Below are 19,333 nucleotides of genomic sequence, written 5' to 3'. Positions count from 1 at the left end.
TGCAGAAATGCACTTGAAAATAAGAGAACTTTCGAATAAATCTACTGATTAGTTATAGGAAGCTAGGAAACATGTCATGTTTTTACAGTTTCACAAAGGTTACATGCTACAGGCTGCGATATTTCTAAACTTGCAGAAGAGGGAAATCAGCCACAGAGGGAGCGAACTCCTCTGGGAACACGTGTGCTGACACCTCGGAAACCTCTGCGCAAGAAGCAGTCCTATTCGTGGGGTCAGCTGCAGTTTCATGAAAGAAATGAAGCCAGTTCCTAATAGACGACCATTAAAATGACATTTTTCCATGGAGAAGCTCAGGAAAACGAGTAACTTGAGACAGCTGAGGATCAGAGGGCAGTGGCCCTGGATGACAGGAAGCCTCACGGTAGTCACAAGAACATTTTCAAAGGGCACACTTCCGCCAGGACAGCGAAGGGGCCAGAGTATAGCATTTGCAAGCATCTGCCTTTTTAATCAAAAACCAGCCTTGGGGAGCTGACGGAGACAAACAGCTATTAAAGACTGAGCCAGAGATTAGCCCGGATTTCAATGGTTTGATGGTACAGTGAGGGGGGCTCCTGTGGGTGGACACCTGCCTTTGCTTTATTAAGATGGGAGGTGGGTAAATGGACCAGGACACCTCCAGAGGGTGTGGAAAGATTTCATTCTAGTTTCGCTTCGAGTTACAGAGCACAAGTAAGAAAAGAAGGCCGAAGCACTTGCACAGCAGCACAAAAATGCATTTTCATGGACCAGCGAAGGAGCTAGCTGTCAGTTTTTTCTCCTGTGACTCCTACGATGTTCCATCTCTTGCAGAATCTCATTGAAAATGCATCACATCTGCCCGTTATTCCTGCTCCAAGTTCAGAATCCAGAAATGCAAAGAAGCACCCCGCACGTTCTCCAGTGCCGGTGGAAGAGTCAGACTGCACGGAGCACCTGCCATTCTGGAGGCTCCCCACTCGGACCGAGCTGTCAGTCAAGGCTGTCAGCTCCGCTCCACTGGCCCTGCTGGAACCAGAGAGGATGGCTGCTACGTCTGGTTCTCTCTGTGATGCGCCCCCCACCCCAGCTCACAGACAAGGACGGGGGCTCTGCAGCCTTCACCACACCTCCATCCTCACAAGCCCCCAGCAAGGAGCCCAGGCACACACAGCTGTCAGCCCACCCACCAGGAAGTCAACTTTCCCAACAACCCTCCCAATTCCACAGGCAGTCTGAGCCCTTCTCTGCGATGTCCCGCCACCCCCCGAATACAAATGAACAGTCCAGTAAATGTAAAAGACACTTGGAGGAGAAACTGTAGGGAACAAAACTGCAAATGATGGAAAGCTTTACCTCCTACCCCCTCTTCCTCGCAGGGATCTATTGTAAAGACACAATGTAAATATAACATAAAGGTATCGGATTATGTTTCTTCAGTATCATCATATTGGAATATGTTTCGGGGACAGTTATCTGAAAGTGTGGTCCCTTATCATGGGGCAAGAGAGCTCTTAGGGGACCTGAGAGATTGGCCATGCCCTCCTCTGCAGGTTCTTTTTTCTGGAAACCCTCAGAGAGTCCTACCTGGGGGATGCACTGCTTTGGAATCCCGCGCAGGCTGCAGTAATGATGCAGGTGCTCCCAGCCAGTCAGGAGCTCATCCAGGGCGTCCTGCTGTGGACAGTAGCCAATGCGGACACCCGCTGCGCCGGCAAGCGACAGGTCCACGTCCTCTCTGCAAAGAGAAGCAGCAGCACCGTCTAGAAAATGCAACTTTGCAGACAGACATCACCCATTTCTTAAATCTGGCTCATCAATGAGCCATGCATTGCAGCTCATCTAAAGCACTAAACTGAGCATAAATGGGTTCCATAAATGAGTAGCAGCCCACGGGTCTAGAAGAGACGCAGCTCTGAGGACACAATTGCTCTGCATGTTAGAGAAGCACATCTGAAAGGCACAGAGCTTTGCAGCTGTCATCTGGCACTAATGGCTGCAGTTCCCTAAATAGCCAGCATAGTTATTGTCTCCCAACCCAACCAACTCATACGAACACCTACTAAATCAAAGGCTAAGCTTTCACTCAGTATCAGATTGTTAAAAATAATTTCTGTGGTAACAATAGTATATATATGTCATTGAACACACAGAATAACAGGGTCTATAACAAAAAATCCATAGTCCCAGTTCTCAATAATGCCTACAATTAATATTTTTGCGTTAATCCTTTATGTGTAACCAGGCTAAACAGTGTAGGGTGAGGATTATACAAATTGTATGTACTTAAAGAAAAAGAACTCTTTATTTCTAATTTTAAAATTGATATATATTCATCAGGGAATTTTTTTTTTTTTTTTTTAGGGCCACACTTGCGGCAAATGATGGGGTCAAATTGGAGCTGCAGCTGCCGGCCTATGCCTCCGACACAGCAACATGGGATCCAAGCCCAATTTGAGACCTACACCACAGCTCACGGCAACACCAGATCCTTAACCCACTGAGCAAGGCCAGCGATCACACCTGAATCCTCATGGATACTTGTCAGGTTCGTTTCTGCTGGGTCATGATGGGAACTCCTCGTCATGCGAATTTCTTAACTATTCAAATATCATCACATTTAACACAAAACACTGACGTATTTCTAAGCATTTTAAAATAGATAGAATCATAAAGTCTATAAAGATTCTTGAGAACACTTCAGGAAAAAAACCTAATAAATACACAGAAACCTTAACTAAACCGAGTCAGCAGGCCAGCAGAGGGCGCTCTGATGCCCTGTGACCAGAGCAGAGCCCAACAGGAAGAAAAACAACGCTTCTTTCCCAGCAAGGACTCAGCCAATGAAAAGCCATGGCCTCAGTTTACTAGGACCTCCTGACTGACTTCCTTTTTCTCTTTATAAAAGAGTTCTCCTCTCTATTTTTGCAGGGGGATGTGAAAATGGATTGCCATGGTTGCAGACCCTGAATTCACTGATTGCTGGAGAAATAACAAGCCATCTGTTTTAGGTCAACACCCATTAATTGGCCAACTCCTCATTTCCTTGTCCCTCCAGCCCCCGTCAACCAAGAATCTGCTTTCTGGGATTCATCTAAAGGAGTGCAAACAGGAATAGAGCTCTAATGTATACATTAAAGAAAACCAATTTCAAAACAAGAACCTATCAGTCACCGTCAGAAATTAGAAAATTACCACAAACTAAATCTAAAGCAATATGAGGGAAAAAATAAAATTACAACAAAAATTAATATAAAAGAGAAAAGGGAAAACAACAGGGAAAACCAACAAAACAAAATGTTGTTTCTTTGAAAAAAAAAAATCAACAAAATCCACAATCCTTTGGTAAGGCTGACTAAGAAAGAAGGAGAGAAGTTTCAGATTATTAAAGTCAAAAATGAAAGAGGAGACATTACTATTAAATCTGCAGAAAGAGAAAGACTGATAAGGGAACACTATAAATATTGTATGGCAAAATTTAGATCCCCCATCTCACCCTATATACAAAAATCAACTCAAAATCAAGAGCTGTGATTTAGCTCTAATCACATCATTTAGCACTAAATGTAAGAGCTAAAATTATAAAACTCCTAGAAGAAAACATATGCATAAATCTTCCACACTTTGCATTAAGCAATAATTTCCAGATAGACACAAGAGCATAAGCAATAGAAGACAGTCTATCTAGATTCTACTAAAAACTGTTAGAATTAATGATCAAACTCGGTAAAGCTGCAGGATATAAAATCAATATATAAAAATCAGTTATGTTTCTATACACTAACAACAACGTATCAGAAAGAGAAACTAAGAAGCTAATCCCATGTATAACTGCATCACAAAACATAATACTTATGAATAAATGTAACCAAAGAAGTGAAAGATCTTTATCCTATAAGATACACTGAAAACTACAGAGGTATTAATGAAATAAATGGAAGAAAACACAAATTAATGGAAAGATATTTCACGTGAATAGACTGGAAGAATTGATATTGTTAAAATACCAATGCCTCTCTAAGCAATCTACAGATTCAATGCAATCCTTATCAAAATACCAATGGCATTTTTCACAGAAACAGAAAAAAATCTAGAATTTGTATGGGACCTCTAAAGACCCTGAATAGCCAAAACAATTTTGAGAAAGAAGAACAAAGCTGGAGCCATCATATTTCCTGATTTTAGACTATATTACAAATCTATAGTATTCAAAATAGTATGGTGGTGGCAAAAGAACAGACGCATTGATCAATGGAAGAATAGAGAACCCAGAAATAAACCCATGAACACACAGCCAATCAACATATGACAAGGAGCCAAAAATATACAATGGAGGAAAGGACAGTCTCTTCAGTAAAAGATGTGAAATCTGTACAACACGGAAAACTACAAATGCAAAAGAATGACACTGGATCTCTAACTCACACCACATTAAAAAAAAACTGAAAAAGGATTGAAGACAAATTTAACACCTAAAACTATGACATTCTTAGAATAAAACACAATTAATAAGGTCCTCGACATTGGTCTTAGCAATGACTTTTTGAATTTGACACCAAAAACAAAGGCAATGCAAGCAGAAATAAACAGGTGATAGGTTTCTGCATGACAAAAGAAACCATCAACAAAATGAAAAGACAGCCTATTGAATGAGAAGTAACATCTGCAAAACATACATCGAATAAGCGGTTAATATGCAAAATATATAAAGAACTCACACAATAGAAAAAAACCTGATTTTAAAATAAGCAGAGGAACTGAGTTTCCTGAAAGAAGATATATGAATGGCCAACAGGTACGTGAAACGGTTCTCAACAACACTAATGCAAATCATCAGTCAGAGAATATGCAAATCAAAACCACCATGAAATACCATCTCTCACCTTTTTAATCTCTCACCTTCATCACAGACAAGAGACAAGTGTCAGAGAGGATGTAGAGAAAAGGGAACTTTGTGCATGGCTGGTGGGACTGGAAACTGGTGCAGCCATTACTAAAAACAGTATGAAGATTCCTCCAAACATTAAGACTAGAACTACCACATGATCCAGCAATTCCACGTCTGGGTATACATCCAAAGGAAATGAAAACAGAAGATCAAAGAGTTGTCTGTTCGTTATAGCATTATTCACAATGCCAACTTGTGGAAACCACCTAAGTGCCCACCAACAGGTAAATTTGGAATACGTGTATATAGTGCAGTATTATTCAGTCATGAGAAAAGAAGGGAACCCTGCCATTTGCAACCACATGAATGGACCCTGGGGGCATTATGCTAAGTAAAAGAAGTCAGAAATATTCCACGTGAAATACTGGAGAAATATATGAAATCTATGTGAAATACCTGTGGGAGAAAGACGGCAAATTTCCAGAAACAGAGTAGAAAATTGGTTTACAGAGTCTGAGAGTGGGGAAAATAGGGAGAGGTTGGCAAAAGTCTACAAATCTTCAGCTGCGAATGAATAAGACCTGAGGATCTAATGCAAAACATGCTGTCTATAGTTATGGCACGGTTCAACGGCAGAATTAAAATTTGCTAAGAAAATGGAACTTAAATGTCCTTATCAAACAAACCAACGAATAATGCTACATAGGCGAGGTGATGGATATTTAAATTAAGTAGACGGGAGAAATCTTGTCACAATGTAGATGTATGCCACATCATCCTCACGCCCATTTGAAACATCTCACATTTGCCAATTGCACCACAATGAAGGTGGAAAAATACAGAAAGATAAATTGTATCACATCAAATTTTTATTTTATTTTATGTTTTGTCTTTCAAAGGACACTATCAAGGAAACAAAAGACAACCTACACAATTGGAGAAAATTTTTGTAAATCATATATGTAATCATGGGCTGATTCTAGAATATAAACTCTTACAACTCAATAATAGAAATAAAAGTGACCCAGTTTTTAAAACGGTCAAAGTGTCTTAATATACATTTCTTCAAAGAGGATGTACAAATAGCCAATAAGCAGAGAAAAAAAAAATCCTCATCATCATTAGTCATTAAGGAAACACAAATTAAAGCCATAATGAGGTACCACTTCACACCCAGCAGGATGGCTATAACCAAAAAGATAAACAGTAATAATAAGTGCTGGTGAGATGTAGAGAAATTGGAATCCTTGCATCTTACTAGTGGGAATATGAAATGGTGCAGCTGCTTTAGAAAACAGTTTGGCGGTTCCTCAAATGCTATGCTTAGAGTTACCTGGCTATACGACCTGGTAATTCCACCCCTCGTTATACACGTGAGAGATCTGAAACATACATCCAAATAAAATATGTACACTGATGCTCATGGGGAAGGAGATGTTCTTCGATTGATGAACAGGTAAGTTTTGGAAGATTCGGCCCATTGAGAATTATTCCGTCATACAAAGGAGTGGAGTGCTGATAACCACTCCAACCCAGATGAGCCTGGAGAACATGCCACGGGAAGGAGGCTAAACGCAGAAGGCCATGTGTTGTGTGATTCCATTCATACCGAGTGTCCAGAACGGCAAAGACAGAGACAGGATTAATGGTTGCTAGAGGCTCCAGGAGCGGACAACAGGGAATGGCTGCATTTGTTACAGGGTTTCTTTTCAAAGTGATGAAAAGATGATGAGATTAGCAGACACAATCGCACAACTTTGTGAAACTAAAAACCACTGAAGAGCCACCCTTAAAAGTGTGAATCTTATGCTACGCGAATTTTATCTCAAAACAGTTTGTCAGTGTCTACAAAGGCTGAAAAAGCACATGCTCTATAAGAACAACCGCGTTCCTTATCGTGAATCCAACCGGAATGCTTTCACACGTTCACCCGCAAAGGTTCAAGACCGTCCACAGAGATTCTAACCAACGTCAACTGTGACGACATGTAGCAATGTGGATGCATCCCCCACAGGTGATGCTGCCAGAAAGAAGACACGCACCAAACTTTTTATACGAAGTTTACAAACAGGCAAAACTATAACTGATGGTGTAAAAGTCGAAAGAGTGCCTTAATTTTCTTTTAAGGGCCACATCTGAGGCATATGGAAGTTCCCAGTCTAGGGTCAAATCGGATTTGCAGCTGCAGACCTACACCACAGCCACAGCAACTTGAGATCTGAGCCACATCTGCGACCTACACCACAGCTCACAGCCACTGAGCGAGGCCAAGGATCGAACACGCATCCTCATGGGTACTTGGGTTCCTAACCTGCTGAGCCACCACGGGACCTCCCAGTAACTTTAGTTTAGACAGGGTCTTGGCTGTGTTCATGACGGGGGCTTCTGGGTCCTGACAACGGGCTATTTCTGGCTTCTGTGCTTAGATGGGTGGGTTAATGGGATCAAAATCCATCAAGCTCTACACTTAGGATTTTTTGGTATTACATATCTCAAATTAAAGCTTACAGTTAAAAAATCGCTGTTCCTCTACACATGGTAATTTATACAACATTTAATACAATTTTAAGTGTTTAAAAGTTTTAAGCTTGGCTGGAATAAGTTTTCATGGTTTCCTAATAACTTTCTCCATCTCAACTAGGTCTCTGCAGGTTTAAAGATATGAAGCTTGCATCAATTTTTTTTTTTTTGTCTTTTTGCCATTTCTTGGGCCGCTCCCGAGGCATATGGAGGTTCCCAGGCTAGGGGTCGAATCGGAGCTGTAGCTGCCAGCCTACGCCAGAGCCACAGCAATGCAGGATCCAAGCTGCATCTGCAACCTACACCACAGCTCACGGCAACGCCGGATCCTTAACCCACTGAGCAAGGGCAGGGATCGAACCTGCAACCTCATGGTTCCTAGTCGGATTCGTTAACCACTGCACCACGACGGGAACTCCAGCTTGCATAAATTTAAACATTCTAAGCCATTTAAAGTTACAGACTAGCTATTTAATTTACCCTGCTCACGTCTGATCCCGGGCACCTCCTGCCTCTGCACTGCCTTGCCCGCACCCATGCTTGCTCCTCTCCAGCTGCTGCCTCCGAACTTCGGGAGAGGTGAGCCGTTCCGAACAGGTGGATGCTGGCAGTCTCGGGGCGCGGGGATTCAGGAAGGAGCCCAGGTCTTCTCGTCTTCAGACCTACTCACTACCCAGTGCAGGGACAGGGACTAATTTCTAGTTACATAGGAGTTATATGTTTTGACAAGGCTTCAAAATGGGGTGAAATCAAGAGCTTTTCCGTCTCCTTTCAGAGCAGGGCTTCGTTTGCTATGCAATTAAAATGCTGTCATTGCTTTTGAGTTAGAAATCAGCTCCCCGCTCAAATCTTGCACAGAGTATAACTATCAGATCTATGGTTTTTATTGTGAATTGGCATCCGTCACTGTGGGTGGTTTAGAAGAATATTTGCAGAGAGGAGCCAGGGGCGACTGAACCACAGTGGAGCTGGGTACGCAGACAGCATTAAAGACTTGTTAAGTCAAAGCATACAGTGGTTTCCCTGGCTTTATGAGCTTAAATACCTGCTGCTCTGTAAAGAGCTAAAATTTTTCATTGAAATTTGGAGGGAAATAAGATTCTTGAAGACATCAACCTTACACCTCAAGGTTCAGGTTGACAGGACCCATTTTCAGTGGCATCACATTATAATCTAGATGGAGACACTCAGTGGGCACGGCCCTAAGCTGCATATAAAGGGAAGTCATGTGACAATGAAGTTCTAAGTGGTACAAACACGGTGGAAAACAATAGGAAGGGTCCTGAGAAAACTGAATAGGGAACTATCATATGATCCAGCAATCCCACTCCTGGGCGTATATCTGGACAAAACTATATTTCTTTTCTTTTTATTTTTATTTTTTAGGGCCTCACCCATGGCATATGGAAATTCCCAGGTTGGGGTCTAATCGGAGGTACACCTGCTGGCCACAGACACAGATACAGCAACACCAGATGAGAGCCACATCTGCAACCTACACCACAGCTCATAGCAATGCTGGGTCCTTAACCAACTGAGCGTAGTCAGGGATCGAACCCGTGTCCTCATGGATACTAGTCAGGTTCGTTTCTGCTGCACCACAATGAACTCCAAAACTATATTTCAAAAAGATACTTGAACCCATATGTTCACTGCAGCACTATTCACAATTCCAAGACATGGAAGTAGCCTAAATGACCAATGACAGAGGAATGGATTAAGAAGATGTGGTACATATATATATAAGATGGAATACTACTCAGCCATAAAAAATGAAATAATGCCACTTGTAGCAACATGGATGCAACTAGAGATTATCATGCTAAGTGGAATAAGTCCTAAAGAGAAAGACATACATACCATGTGATATCACTTAGATGTGGAATCTAAAATATGGCACAAATGAACCTACCTACAGAAGAGAAACAGACTCAAAGAAATAGAGAACAGACTTCTGGTTGCCAAGGGGGAGAGGGAGGGTGTGGGATGGACCTGGAGTTTGGCGTTAGCAGATGCGAACTATCACAGTTAGAATGGATAATCCACGAGGTCCTACTGTCCAGCACAGGGAACTCTGTCCAATACCCTGGTATAGACCACGATGGAAAATCCTATTAAAAAAGAATATATTTAAAGTTATATATATACAAGCTTATAACTTTATATATATGAATATATACATGTATATATAACTGAGTCACTTTGTTGTAGAGCAGGAATCAGCACAATGTTGTAAATCAACTATAATTAAAACAACAGCAACAACAACGAAGCTCTGGACTAAGGCAGAAGTTTAGTGACCAAACCAGAGTTCATTCTAACTGACCTACAGGAAGATGAGCACGCCAACAGAAATCTTCCAGCCTACCCCTGAGTGATGCTAACCAAATAGCTCCTAAGTCAAAAGCCAGGTCAACCCAGCTACGCGCTATTAAGAAAATGCGCACATCTGTTCTTCGACTTCCACACACTTGCAGTTCCGTCATCTCAACCTGATGAAGGTCACGACACTCCGTATACTCTGTGCTTGGAAATGCAAGACACTGTTCAGTCGAAGCTCTGACATAAAAATGAACTTCAAAGTGCCTTTTACGTATGCTGACTAGCTTACTTCTATCTTGATTTAATGATGTAACAGATGCAGAAATTCTGGAAATTAGATAAAATGACTGGAGCATTCTGAGGGGTCTTTGCCAAACCAATGGCTTAATGTCTGGAGAGGTTTTACGGAGGTTTCACTTTTCAGGCGTTTGATTTTCTTTGCATTATCAGCAGTATGTAAACTGCCAGAGCAGGTCAGAAAGAGCCAATAAACAACTGTTGGGTGGCCCTGGTTTGATGTGTTGTCCTGTCACTGTTTTAAAGCTGTTTGCCTTCTAAATGCTTGATGTTTTGCTGACACCATCCACATTTCACCACAGGGTTTACCCACTAATTCAGCCACATCCTGTCATCAGGTGAGTGTGCAGGGCCTCCACAGCGGGTTCCTGAGCACCTGGACTGACTGTCTCTTGGACAGGAGCCCTGTGTCAGGAGGGAACCCAGAACCCAAGAAGAAACCCAGCGACTGGATTCCCGCAATGACTTGACATCATGGTCTGAGAAAGAATCTGATGGTGATGTGTTGCTTCGTTTATTAAAAAGGAATCAATAAGGTATTTTAACTCTTTCTCTAAAGACTAGAATGAGTTCATCCCCCAGGTTCGAACCTAAACACACAGACACAGACACAGCATATGACCCCACATGTTCTACCTTCACCTGACACAAGGTGGAGTTCTCTCAGGTACTTCAGCTTGGTATCTACATCACACTTACATGTGCAAGATGAAAAGGACATGGCCATTCTTTTAAGGGGCACTTAAGCTATGGCTTTTACTCACTTTTATTTCCTCCTTTGCAACTGGCAAAGGGATAAGCCATGAATCTGATTAAGTCATGTTCTTTCAAAACAATAAAATGATACCTAGTTATAGTTTCATACTCCTGAGATTTTGCCTTCGTGCCCATCAAGACAGTACTGAGAATTCTGGCAACAACATGGCTCATTACCTTGTATCCTTTTTGGGCACAGAGGTTGCTCACCTTCCCCATTCACTCACTCACTCAAGGAAGGGATTTAGTTAACACATCAAAGACTTTTGTAAAGAACAAAGGCTGGCTTCTGCTCCACTGTCACTCGGACTGTACATGTGATGTTCTTCTCTTGAGAAGTCATCATTCGTGACACAGGCAGGTCTACTTCAGAAACTGACCAGAGACCGGGGGCACGGTTCCAGGGTCTCAGCATCCCTTTACCAAACACACCTCGTCCTCAGGTCAATGTTAAAGGTTAAGGCAATTTATCAGTGAGGTCACAGAGTCAGTAAACATGCGTGTCACTGGCTCGTGTGACAGTTGTCTGTAACGCACCCCGAGCATATCTGTATTTATGTGGGTTAAAATTATATTAAATGTACTATAATTCCATGATAGATATTGTCAGGAAGAGGGTTTCTTAAATTTAAACAGTTTGAATTTTTCAAATGGTGGATATCTCTCATTTTTAAAATTATACAAGGAATCTTCACATAAAGAAACACTAAAAACTATGCTATTTATGCAAAATGACAAATTGAGGATGTTGGTACAACCATACCTACTTCATATTTTGAATATTTAAGCAGGGGCAGACAAATTTGCTTTGGTTTCATGTTCCTCAAAGTGAGATTTAAAAAACAAATCCTATGTCATGTGTCAAAATCTACTAAGAATCATTATTACAAAAAATAACAAGTTGCAAATAATACCATTAATAAGACAGCTTCATTTTTTATTGTTACTAGGCTATTGATAAACAGTAGCCATAAGATGATAATTACTCCGGAGTTCCCATCGTGGCTCAGTGGTTAACAAATCCGACTAGGAACCATGAGGTTGCGGGTTTGATCCCTGGCCTTGCTCAGTGGATTAAGGATCCGGTGTTGCCGTGAGCTGTGGCGTAGGTCACAGAGGTGGCTTGGATCCTGCATTGCTATAGCCCTGGCAGAGGCCAGTGGCTATAGCTCCAACTGGCCCCCTAGCCTGGGAACCTCCATATGCTACAGGTGCAGCCCTAGAAAAAAGACCAAAAAATAAATAAATAAATAATTAAAAAAAGATGAGGAGTTCCCGTCGTGGTGCAGTGGTTAACGAATCTGACTAGGAACCATGAGGTTGCGGGTTCAATCCCTGGCCTTGCTAAGTGGGTTAAGGATCTGGCATTGCCGTGAGCTGTGGTGTAGGTTGCAGACGCAGCTCGGATCCCGTGTTGCTGTGGCTCTGGCGTAGGCTGGCAGCTACAGCTCCAATTAGACCCCTAGCCTTGGAACCTCCATATGCCTCGGGAGCGGCCCAAGAAATGGCAAAAAGACAAAAAAAAAAAAAAATTATAAAAAAAGATGATAATGACTCCATTTTATAGCATTCTTTAAAGTTTTTGGTTTTCAGAAATTCTAACATCTTTTTCCTCAAAGGAAAAAAAATGGAGAATTCAAGGTTGTTATTATTTTACAAATTTGGAGGACAGAATTAAGGTTTATATACAAGAGACGCAATGCCTTACATGCCAGTAAAGGTCTGAGAGCCAAGTCTCACCAAAGCCTCTGGCTGTTGTCTAGTTCCCACTCTGAGATCAGCAATGTCATACTGTCTTTCCCCAAAAAGGGAAAAAGATGAAAAAAAAAAAAAAGATGAAAAAAAGACAAAAAAAAAAAAAGGTAAAAAGATGAAAGGAGAAAATCCATTAAAAAAGAAGAGAAGGGGAGTTATCTGGAATTGGCAATATATGAATGCTGCTATTGTTTATACTGAGGAGTCAACAGAGTCCCTAGAAGGAAGTATAAAATTATACATGGTATAGTTATGCTATATTTGAGTTATATTTGTAGAAGAAATAGGATAAGCCAAATAGTCTGAAAATCCTCCAAATTATCAAAAGAAATGTGGGCCCATGCATAAAACAAAAAATAAGCAAAAAAAAAAAAAAAAAAAAAGAGAGAAAGAATTCAACAACAGCAAATACAAATAGACAATGGAGTGAAGTAAATAAAGGAAGTAACATTAAATTGAGAAAAAGCTTTGTATAAAATGTGATGATGGCACTAAGGATAAAACAACTTCTCTAGCAATAAATAGAAATGGAGAAACTCAACTATTAAGGCAAAAGACTGAGAACAAACCACAGGCAAAAACCTCACTCAGTGCGGAGAAGGCACACTCAGCGCCTCGGGAAAGCCAACGACACAAAGGTAAAAGGGCAGAAAAAGGCAAACAGCAAACAAGAGGTGCTCAGAATCTTCATGCCAAATACAGCTCCATTCCGAGGTGAGCACTAACGGAGTCCATGTGATGGAAGTGACTACGTCATATGAGAAAATATCCCAACAAGAAATATGACATGAACATTTCCTGTTGAAGGAGATAAAACCAACAGAAAATAAAACGTCATACACTTTGGAATTCCCATTGTGGCTCAGCAGTAATGAATCCGATTGGTATCCATGAAGATTCAGGTTCGATCCCTGGTCCTGCTCGGTTTGATCCAGCATTGCTATGAGCTGTGCTGTAGACTGGCAGCTACAGCTCTGATTTGACCCCTAGCCTGGGAACCTCAATACGCCACAGGTGCGGCCCTAAAAAGAAAACAAACAAACAAACCAACAAAACACATAAACTTTGATATGTCAAAATAAAAGCTCTTTCCAAAATGAAAAGTCAAATGACTTTGCAAAAATGTCTGGAAAATAACAAAAATGAAGTGCTAAGTAGAACATTATCAAAAACAACAGTCAGAGGAAAATGCTCAGATTTCAGCTGTTGAGTAACAGAAAAGAACTAATTGGAACAAATTAACTAATCATCATAGCTAGAAAAAAACTTTGGATGCACCTGCACCATGCAGAAGTTGCCCAGGCCAGGGATGAAAGCTGTGTCAGGCAGTGACCCAAACCACAGCAGTGACAACAGCAGATCCTTAACTGCTAGGCCACCAGGGAAGGTCACAAGAAACATTTTAAAAGGGCATTTGGAGGAAAGAATAAATATAAAGTAGAAATTTTAAAATTGGAAACAAAAAAACAATTGTAGAACAAAAAAAGAGCTGATTTTATTTTTTAAAAAAGTAGACAAATGATCCTTTCCTCTAGAAAAAAAAGAAAAAAAATCACAATACTAAAAATGTGAAATAAAAATGGTGACAGTACAAATATAGAGGAAACTTAAAACTATAATAAGATACTATTTTGCTTATATTGAAGCAAATAAATTTATATTTTCCAGAAAATGGAAACGCCTTCCCCCACGCCAATCCCAGACTGGCAGCCTCAAAACAAAGACCAATCGCTTTTTCAGAAACTGAGAAGAGGATGCCGGCGAGTGACCTCTGCTCACTCCCTCTCCTGCCACACAGGGCTATGCACACAGATCTGTGTACACACCTGTGGTCTGAATATTTCTACCATGTGCATGTACTGCGTATCCAAAAATACTTAAAATGAGGGCAACAAATAAATGTTAACACATCACCCAGAAAAAAATCTGATAAAAAGAATGCAAAAGGGAAACAGATGCTTTAGACCAAAGTAGAATCCATACGAAGCCCGCAGCCTTTAAAATGTACTCTTTTATGACCTATGTAACAGCGCAAAGCTAAAAAGCATCATCTTTCCCCAGGGAAACCACAATATACAGTGTCGTTGCAGACGCCACCAAATGTTTACTATTTATGTGAAATGACCTGGGTGATCATCTAACATATTCACAGTCAGGACTCTGCCCTGTCTGTCTCTGGACGCAGACTCGGCATTTACCGTCTGTCTAGGAAGGAAAAGGGAAAAGGGCACAAATTACGGTGCATTAGTCCCTTTAAAAGAAGAGCACGTATTTCAGAGAAATAAGATTGAACATAAAAAAAAAAAAAGAAGAAAAATAAAGACCCCATCTTCTGCCGCCCATGGTCCCTTTTCTGCATCCCTCCTGCTGATGAGCACATTCTTCCTCCGAAAATCCTGTCTCCAACTTCTCAAGCTCAAAGTCATACTCGAGTCCACTTTTTTCAATGCCCTTGTTCAACATTTAGGCCACTTTGCTACCAAAACTCTCTTGGCGTAGTTCTCTTCGTCCTGATTCCTCGACTCCTCTCCTCTGAGAAAAAGAAAAAAAAAAGGCTGGGGGTGTTAATTCATATTAAACCACCATGAATTAACCAGGTATTAATTCACATCTACCTTGCTGCTAACACAAATAAAAGGACACATTTCCAGGTCAAAATTACATCCCTAATGTTTCCTTTAACATGACCATAAAAGTCCACAAAAACTCATCATAGAGAAAAGCAATGTAATAATTGTAGAGGGTCGTTAATAGTAATCAGAAAGAAGGACTTGGCTTTAAAAAAAAAACAATGGAAAATCCAGTTCGTGATGAAAGTTCAAATCATAAAAAGAGTATGTGGTGGGGGGAAAGGCAGGCAAACGTACATCCGCCTCCCCCCCACCACAGACACGGCTGGATCCTGGCTGGAGAAGCAGAAGCACACCTCCTGGAAGACAGGGCTCTTGCACCCTGGGGGGTGCGATGGACAGAGCCTGTGTCTCTGTTCTACACGGGCTCAGAGACGGAGGAAAGAGCAGTGTGGGCGGAGACAATGCCACCTCAATACAAAGGACAGACAAAAGGTAAAACCTGCTGGCCACTGACCCTGAACCAGGAGCTGTGCACTTGTACCAGACCTCTGGCCGGGCTTCTGAATTCAACACGCAGTCAGCATCCACCTGTGCGGAGAGTCCTGCTCCCCGCGGCTGTCAATAAACATCAACTTAATAGAGAGCCCAGCTTTCCTAAGATAAGTAAATGACAACCCCTAAAAATAGTGTTGAATGCTGGGAAGGGAACAATATCCAGCAAGAGTGGGTCTAAAACATTTAGGAAACGTGTAGCCCCTCCTGGCCGTGTCTGAAGGTGAAGCAGCCTCATCGTGAATTAGAAAACACAGTGTCCAGGGAGAGGAATGACACAGAAACTAAATAAAACTCTCCTGGGATGAGACTAACGGGCAATAACTTACGGAAGGACTGCAAGGAAACCTTGGATTTAATTTGAATTTAATCTTGAATTTAATTTTTTTTAAAAAATGCATGAATGAGGGTTAAAAATAACCCAAAGTGAAAATGCTAGGAACCCTCGATAATTCCTGGAGACTAGTTTATGGGTTTTATTTTCCTGTTTGTTTTAGTTAATTTCAGAGGAAAGAAAACTGAACAAAAAGCAAAGTGAGGCTGATGAGCAGAAGACAACAGGCTACGTCCAGAAGCTTCTGAGAAAAAGGTCATGCACCCAGGTTGTCCTCAGTGTGAACACAACTAAAGTAACTCTGATATTCCAGCAGTTAGAACTTGTATCTCTGTACCCCAGTCACCCTTCATTAAAAAACAACAACCAACAAAACCTAAGTAGACCTAGGCATTACAAAGATAAATGAAAATGCCAGCAGTTACTGCTGGGGAAATTAAAATAAACATTAATCTAAATAAATGATGCATGCAACACATATTCATCTCCTTCTTTAAAAAGAAAGAACAATGAAAAAATTCAACAACAATCTGAATCTAAAATCCCAGTTTATATGATCAAGACTGAAGAGGAAAAAGATCCAGTCACCCTTAGACTTAAGGGAATGGAATTCAAAAACTGTGTCACTATTGGCTCTGCTAATACAAGCTTTTGAAAGGTTCAAAGCAACACGACATGATCAAAAGGGATCGCAGTGGCAGTGCAGGGGTGTTTTACAGTTTGCAAATCTAGTCACCCAATTAAAGATGAGGGTTCAATGTACATTTACCTTCACTGCCCCTTCAAATTATATTAAAATGTTACCCCACTGCACAAGAAGCCCAGTTGATATACAGGGTATAGAAGTCCTTACAGACTCTTCGTGAAGGTTTCTAGTGCTCAAATATAAAGTTTAAGCAAACATCCAAGGAACATTAGTTATCTGAACAACATAAACCCAAACAAGCAAACAAGCAAAACAAGAACTTGAAGGTATCAGAAACAGTATAGAGAGATTATGTTAAAAGCATATTGACATTTTTCAGAGACAGGAAGAGATGATACCACATTTGCAAAACACAAATAGAATGGCAGGTTTTGTAAAAAGATAACCAGAGAGAAGAGTTAGTAAAACATAAAAACTATGATTAAAATAAAATAGTCAATAAGGCGTTGGAAGGTAAAGGTGAGGACATCTCCCAGAAAGTAGACCTAGAGGGTAAATATGCTACAAAGAGGAGAAAAGCTTGCATTCTAAGAGACATGACAACTTAATAAGAAAGAGATAATAGAGAAACACAAAATTACAAAAGAAAAAAAATCAAGAAAATGTCTTAGCACCATAAGCTTTTGCTGATGAAAAGAATCCCATACAGTTTCAAGTATGGGATTAAAAAAGAAGAAAGCCCTTGCCAAAGTATATCATCTTGAAATTTCAAAACACGGAACAAAAAAATGCAAATATTTCCAGAAAAATAAAATACTCCAAAAATCCGGTTATAATGACACTCGATTTCTTAAAATCAACCCTGAATCTTAAAAGATGTAGAGGAGAAATGCATTCAAATTCTGAAGGAATATAATCTCCAATCTAGGATTCTCTACCTGGTCAAGCTATCGGAACAGTTGAGAACAGAACAAAGAGAGTTTATTGAGAACGTTCTCAAAAAAAAAAAAGTTTAAACCAAGACGGAACAGATATGGAAATAAGAAACAGAGGCTCCAATAAAAGAGAGGACAAAAGGAATCCCAGATTGATGGCGAAAGGTGACCTAGGATACAGGAGCACAGCTGGCTAGCACATCTGACACCTGAAGAGGGACAGACACAGCTGGAATAAAAGGCTGCAAAAAGGCATGGCGACCTCAAGAAGATGCGATTGACAGACTGAGATGCTTCACAGTATTGTAAAGCCAAAGAATTCATAGGAAACAAAGCAAGTGAATAAAGACAACTAATAACAACAACAAAAAAAGGCATGAAGGGATGTCACGGCATCTCAGAGCTCAACTATGAGCAGTATTTCTATAACCACAGCAGTATAAATGCTGAATAATAAGTTAACCCCTCTGTCTATACATTCCTTTAAAAAATTAAAGGAATGAAAGCTCAAAGGATGAAAAAACGATCAGTAATATTCATGATTTAGATAAAATCTGCATTCATTCCCGATGAAAAAATTTAGAAAAAGTGAGTGCTTCGTAAACAATACTTACTATCACAGCAGGTTTAAGCTTAATTCTACAAGTTCAAATAAATTTAATCAAATAAGATCATGAAAAAAATATATAGATTGAAATTAACAAGTAAAATTCTTCTACTAAGAAAAGTAGAGATATTTAACTAAGAAAACATTGGATCAAAAAATAATTTAACGAAATGGTTGGTCACAACTTAAAAAAACTAATTTCCTTGTATATCAATACCCACCAATTAAAATATAAAAGAAGGAAAATTCCATTCACGGCACTACGAAATCACAAAAAACACGAAGGAGCACCCTTGACATGAAATATGTTCAAATTTAATGAGAATCTGTGAGAAAACTGCAGTAAGCGGAGACAATAGTCCTAGATGAGAAGGCTGGATGTTATAAATCTTTTCCACGTGCAGACAATGTTTCTATCTATACATATTTCACAACAGGGGCACTCTCATAGCTAATGATAAAGGGACTTGCTTTGATAGTAAAACTTATTCTAAAACTATAGTTTACAAAAACGGGGGAGACTCTTGAGCCAGAAAATACAAAGAAGTTCAAAATTAAAAGCATATAAACATGGAGTTCCTGTCGTGGCTCAGGGGTTAATGAATCCGACTAGGAACCACGAGGTTTCGGGTTCCATCCCTGGCCTTGTTCAGTGGGTTAAGGATCCAGCGTTGTTGTGAGCTGTGCTGTAGGTCGCACATGCGGCTTGGATCCCGCGTTGCTGTGGCTCTGGCGCAGGCCGGTGTCTACAGCTCCGATTAGACCCCTAGCCTGGGAAACTCTATATGCCACGGAAGTGGCCCTAGAAAAAGGCAAAAGACACACACACACAAAAAGCACATAAACATATCAAGTTTACATAAATATACTTGAGTGATAATTGAGTCATTTCAAAACAATAAAGATAGACTTTTCAATAAAGTACTGGAATAAGTGGATAACCTTTTTTTAAAATTCAAATTCAAATCCTATCTCACTCTTTTATCCCCAAATAAGATACCGATCTACAAGGATTTAAGTAAAAACAAACCAAACCAGCAAAGAACTAGAATTGTTATCTTGGGTACTACTGCTACTTAGATGAGGAAGGCATTTTCTATGCAACCCTGGCCTCTACTCTAGGGGTCATAAGTCAATCCTAGCAGTTAGAGATCAAGCCACTGGAACAA

At 40.4% G+C, this 19,333-nt stretch overlaps 1 protein-coding gene across 8 annotated transcripts in view; it reads right to left on the bottom strand.

Moving 5' to 3' along the window:
* LOC100514786 (ATP-binding cassette sub-family A member 13) overlaps window positions 1-19,333 on the bottom strand; it is a 348,431-nt gene that overhangs the window by 32,560 nt on the left and 296,538 nt on the right. For 7 of the 8 annotated variants that reach the window (XM_021063898.1, XM_021063900.1, XM_021063901.1 and 4 more), the window contains one exon: window positions 1,567-1,717. In XM_021063898.1, coding sequence (XP_020919557.1) covers window positions 1,567-1,717 — 151 coding nt within the window. Of the gene's footprint in view, window positions 1-1,566; window positions 1,718-19,333 lie in introns of those variants that run through there. The other variant, XM_021063904.1, reaches the window with a different exon arrangement.

The sequence above is a fragment of the Sus scrofa genome, chromosome 9 (genome assembly GCF_000003025.6).
Source record: "Sus scrofa isolate TJ Tabasco breed Duroc chromosome 9, Sscrofa11.1, whole genome shotgun sequence".
In the NCBI taxonomy this organism is placed as follows: Eukaryota; Metazoa; Chordata; class Mammalia; order Artiodactyla; family Suidae; genus Sus; species Sus scrofa.
The sequence above is the reverse complement of the archived record's forward strand: the minus strand, read 5'-3'. Positions and strand labels throughout refer to the sequence as shown.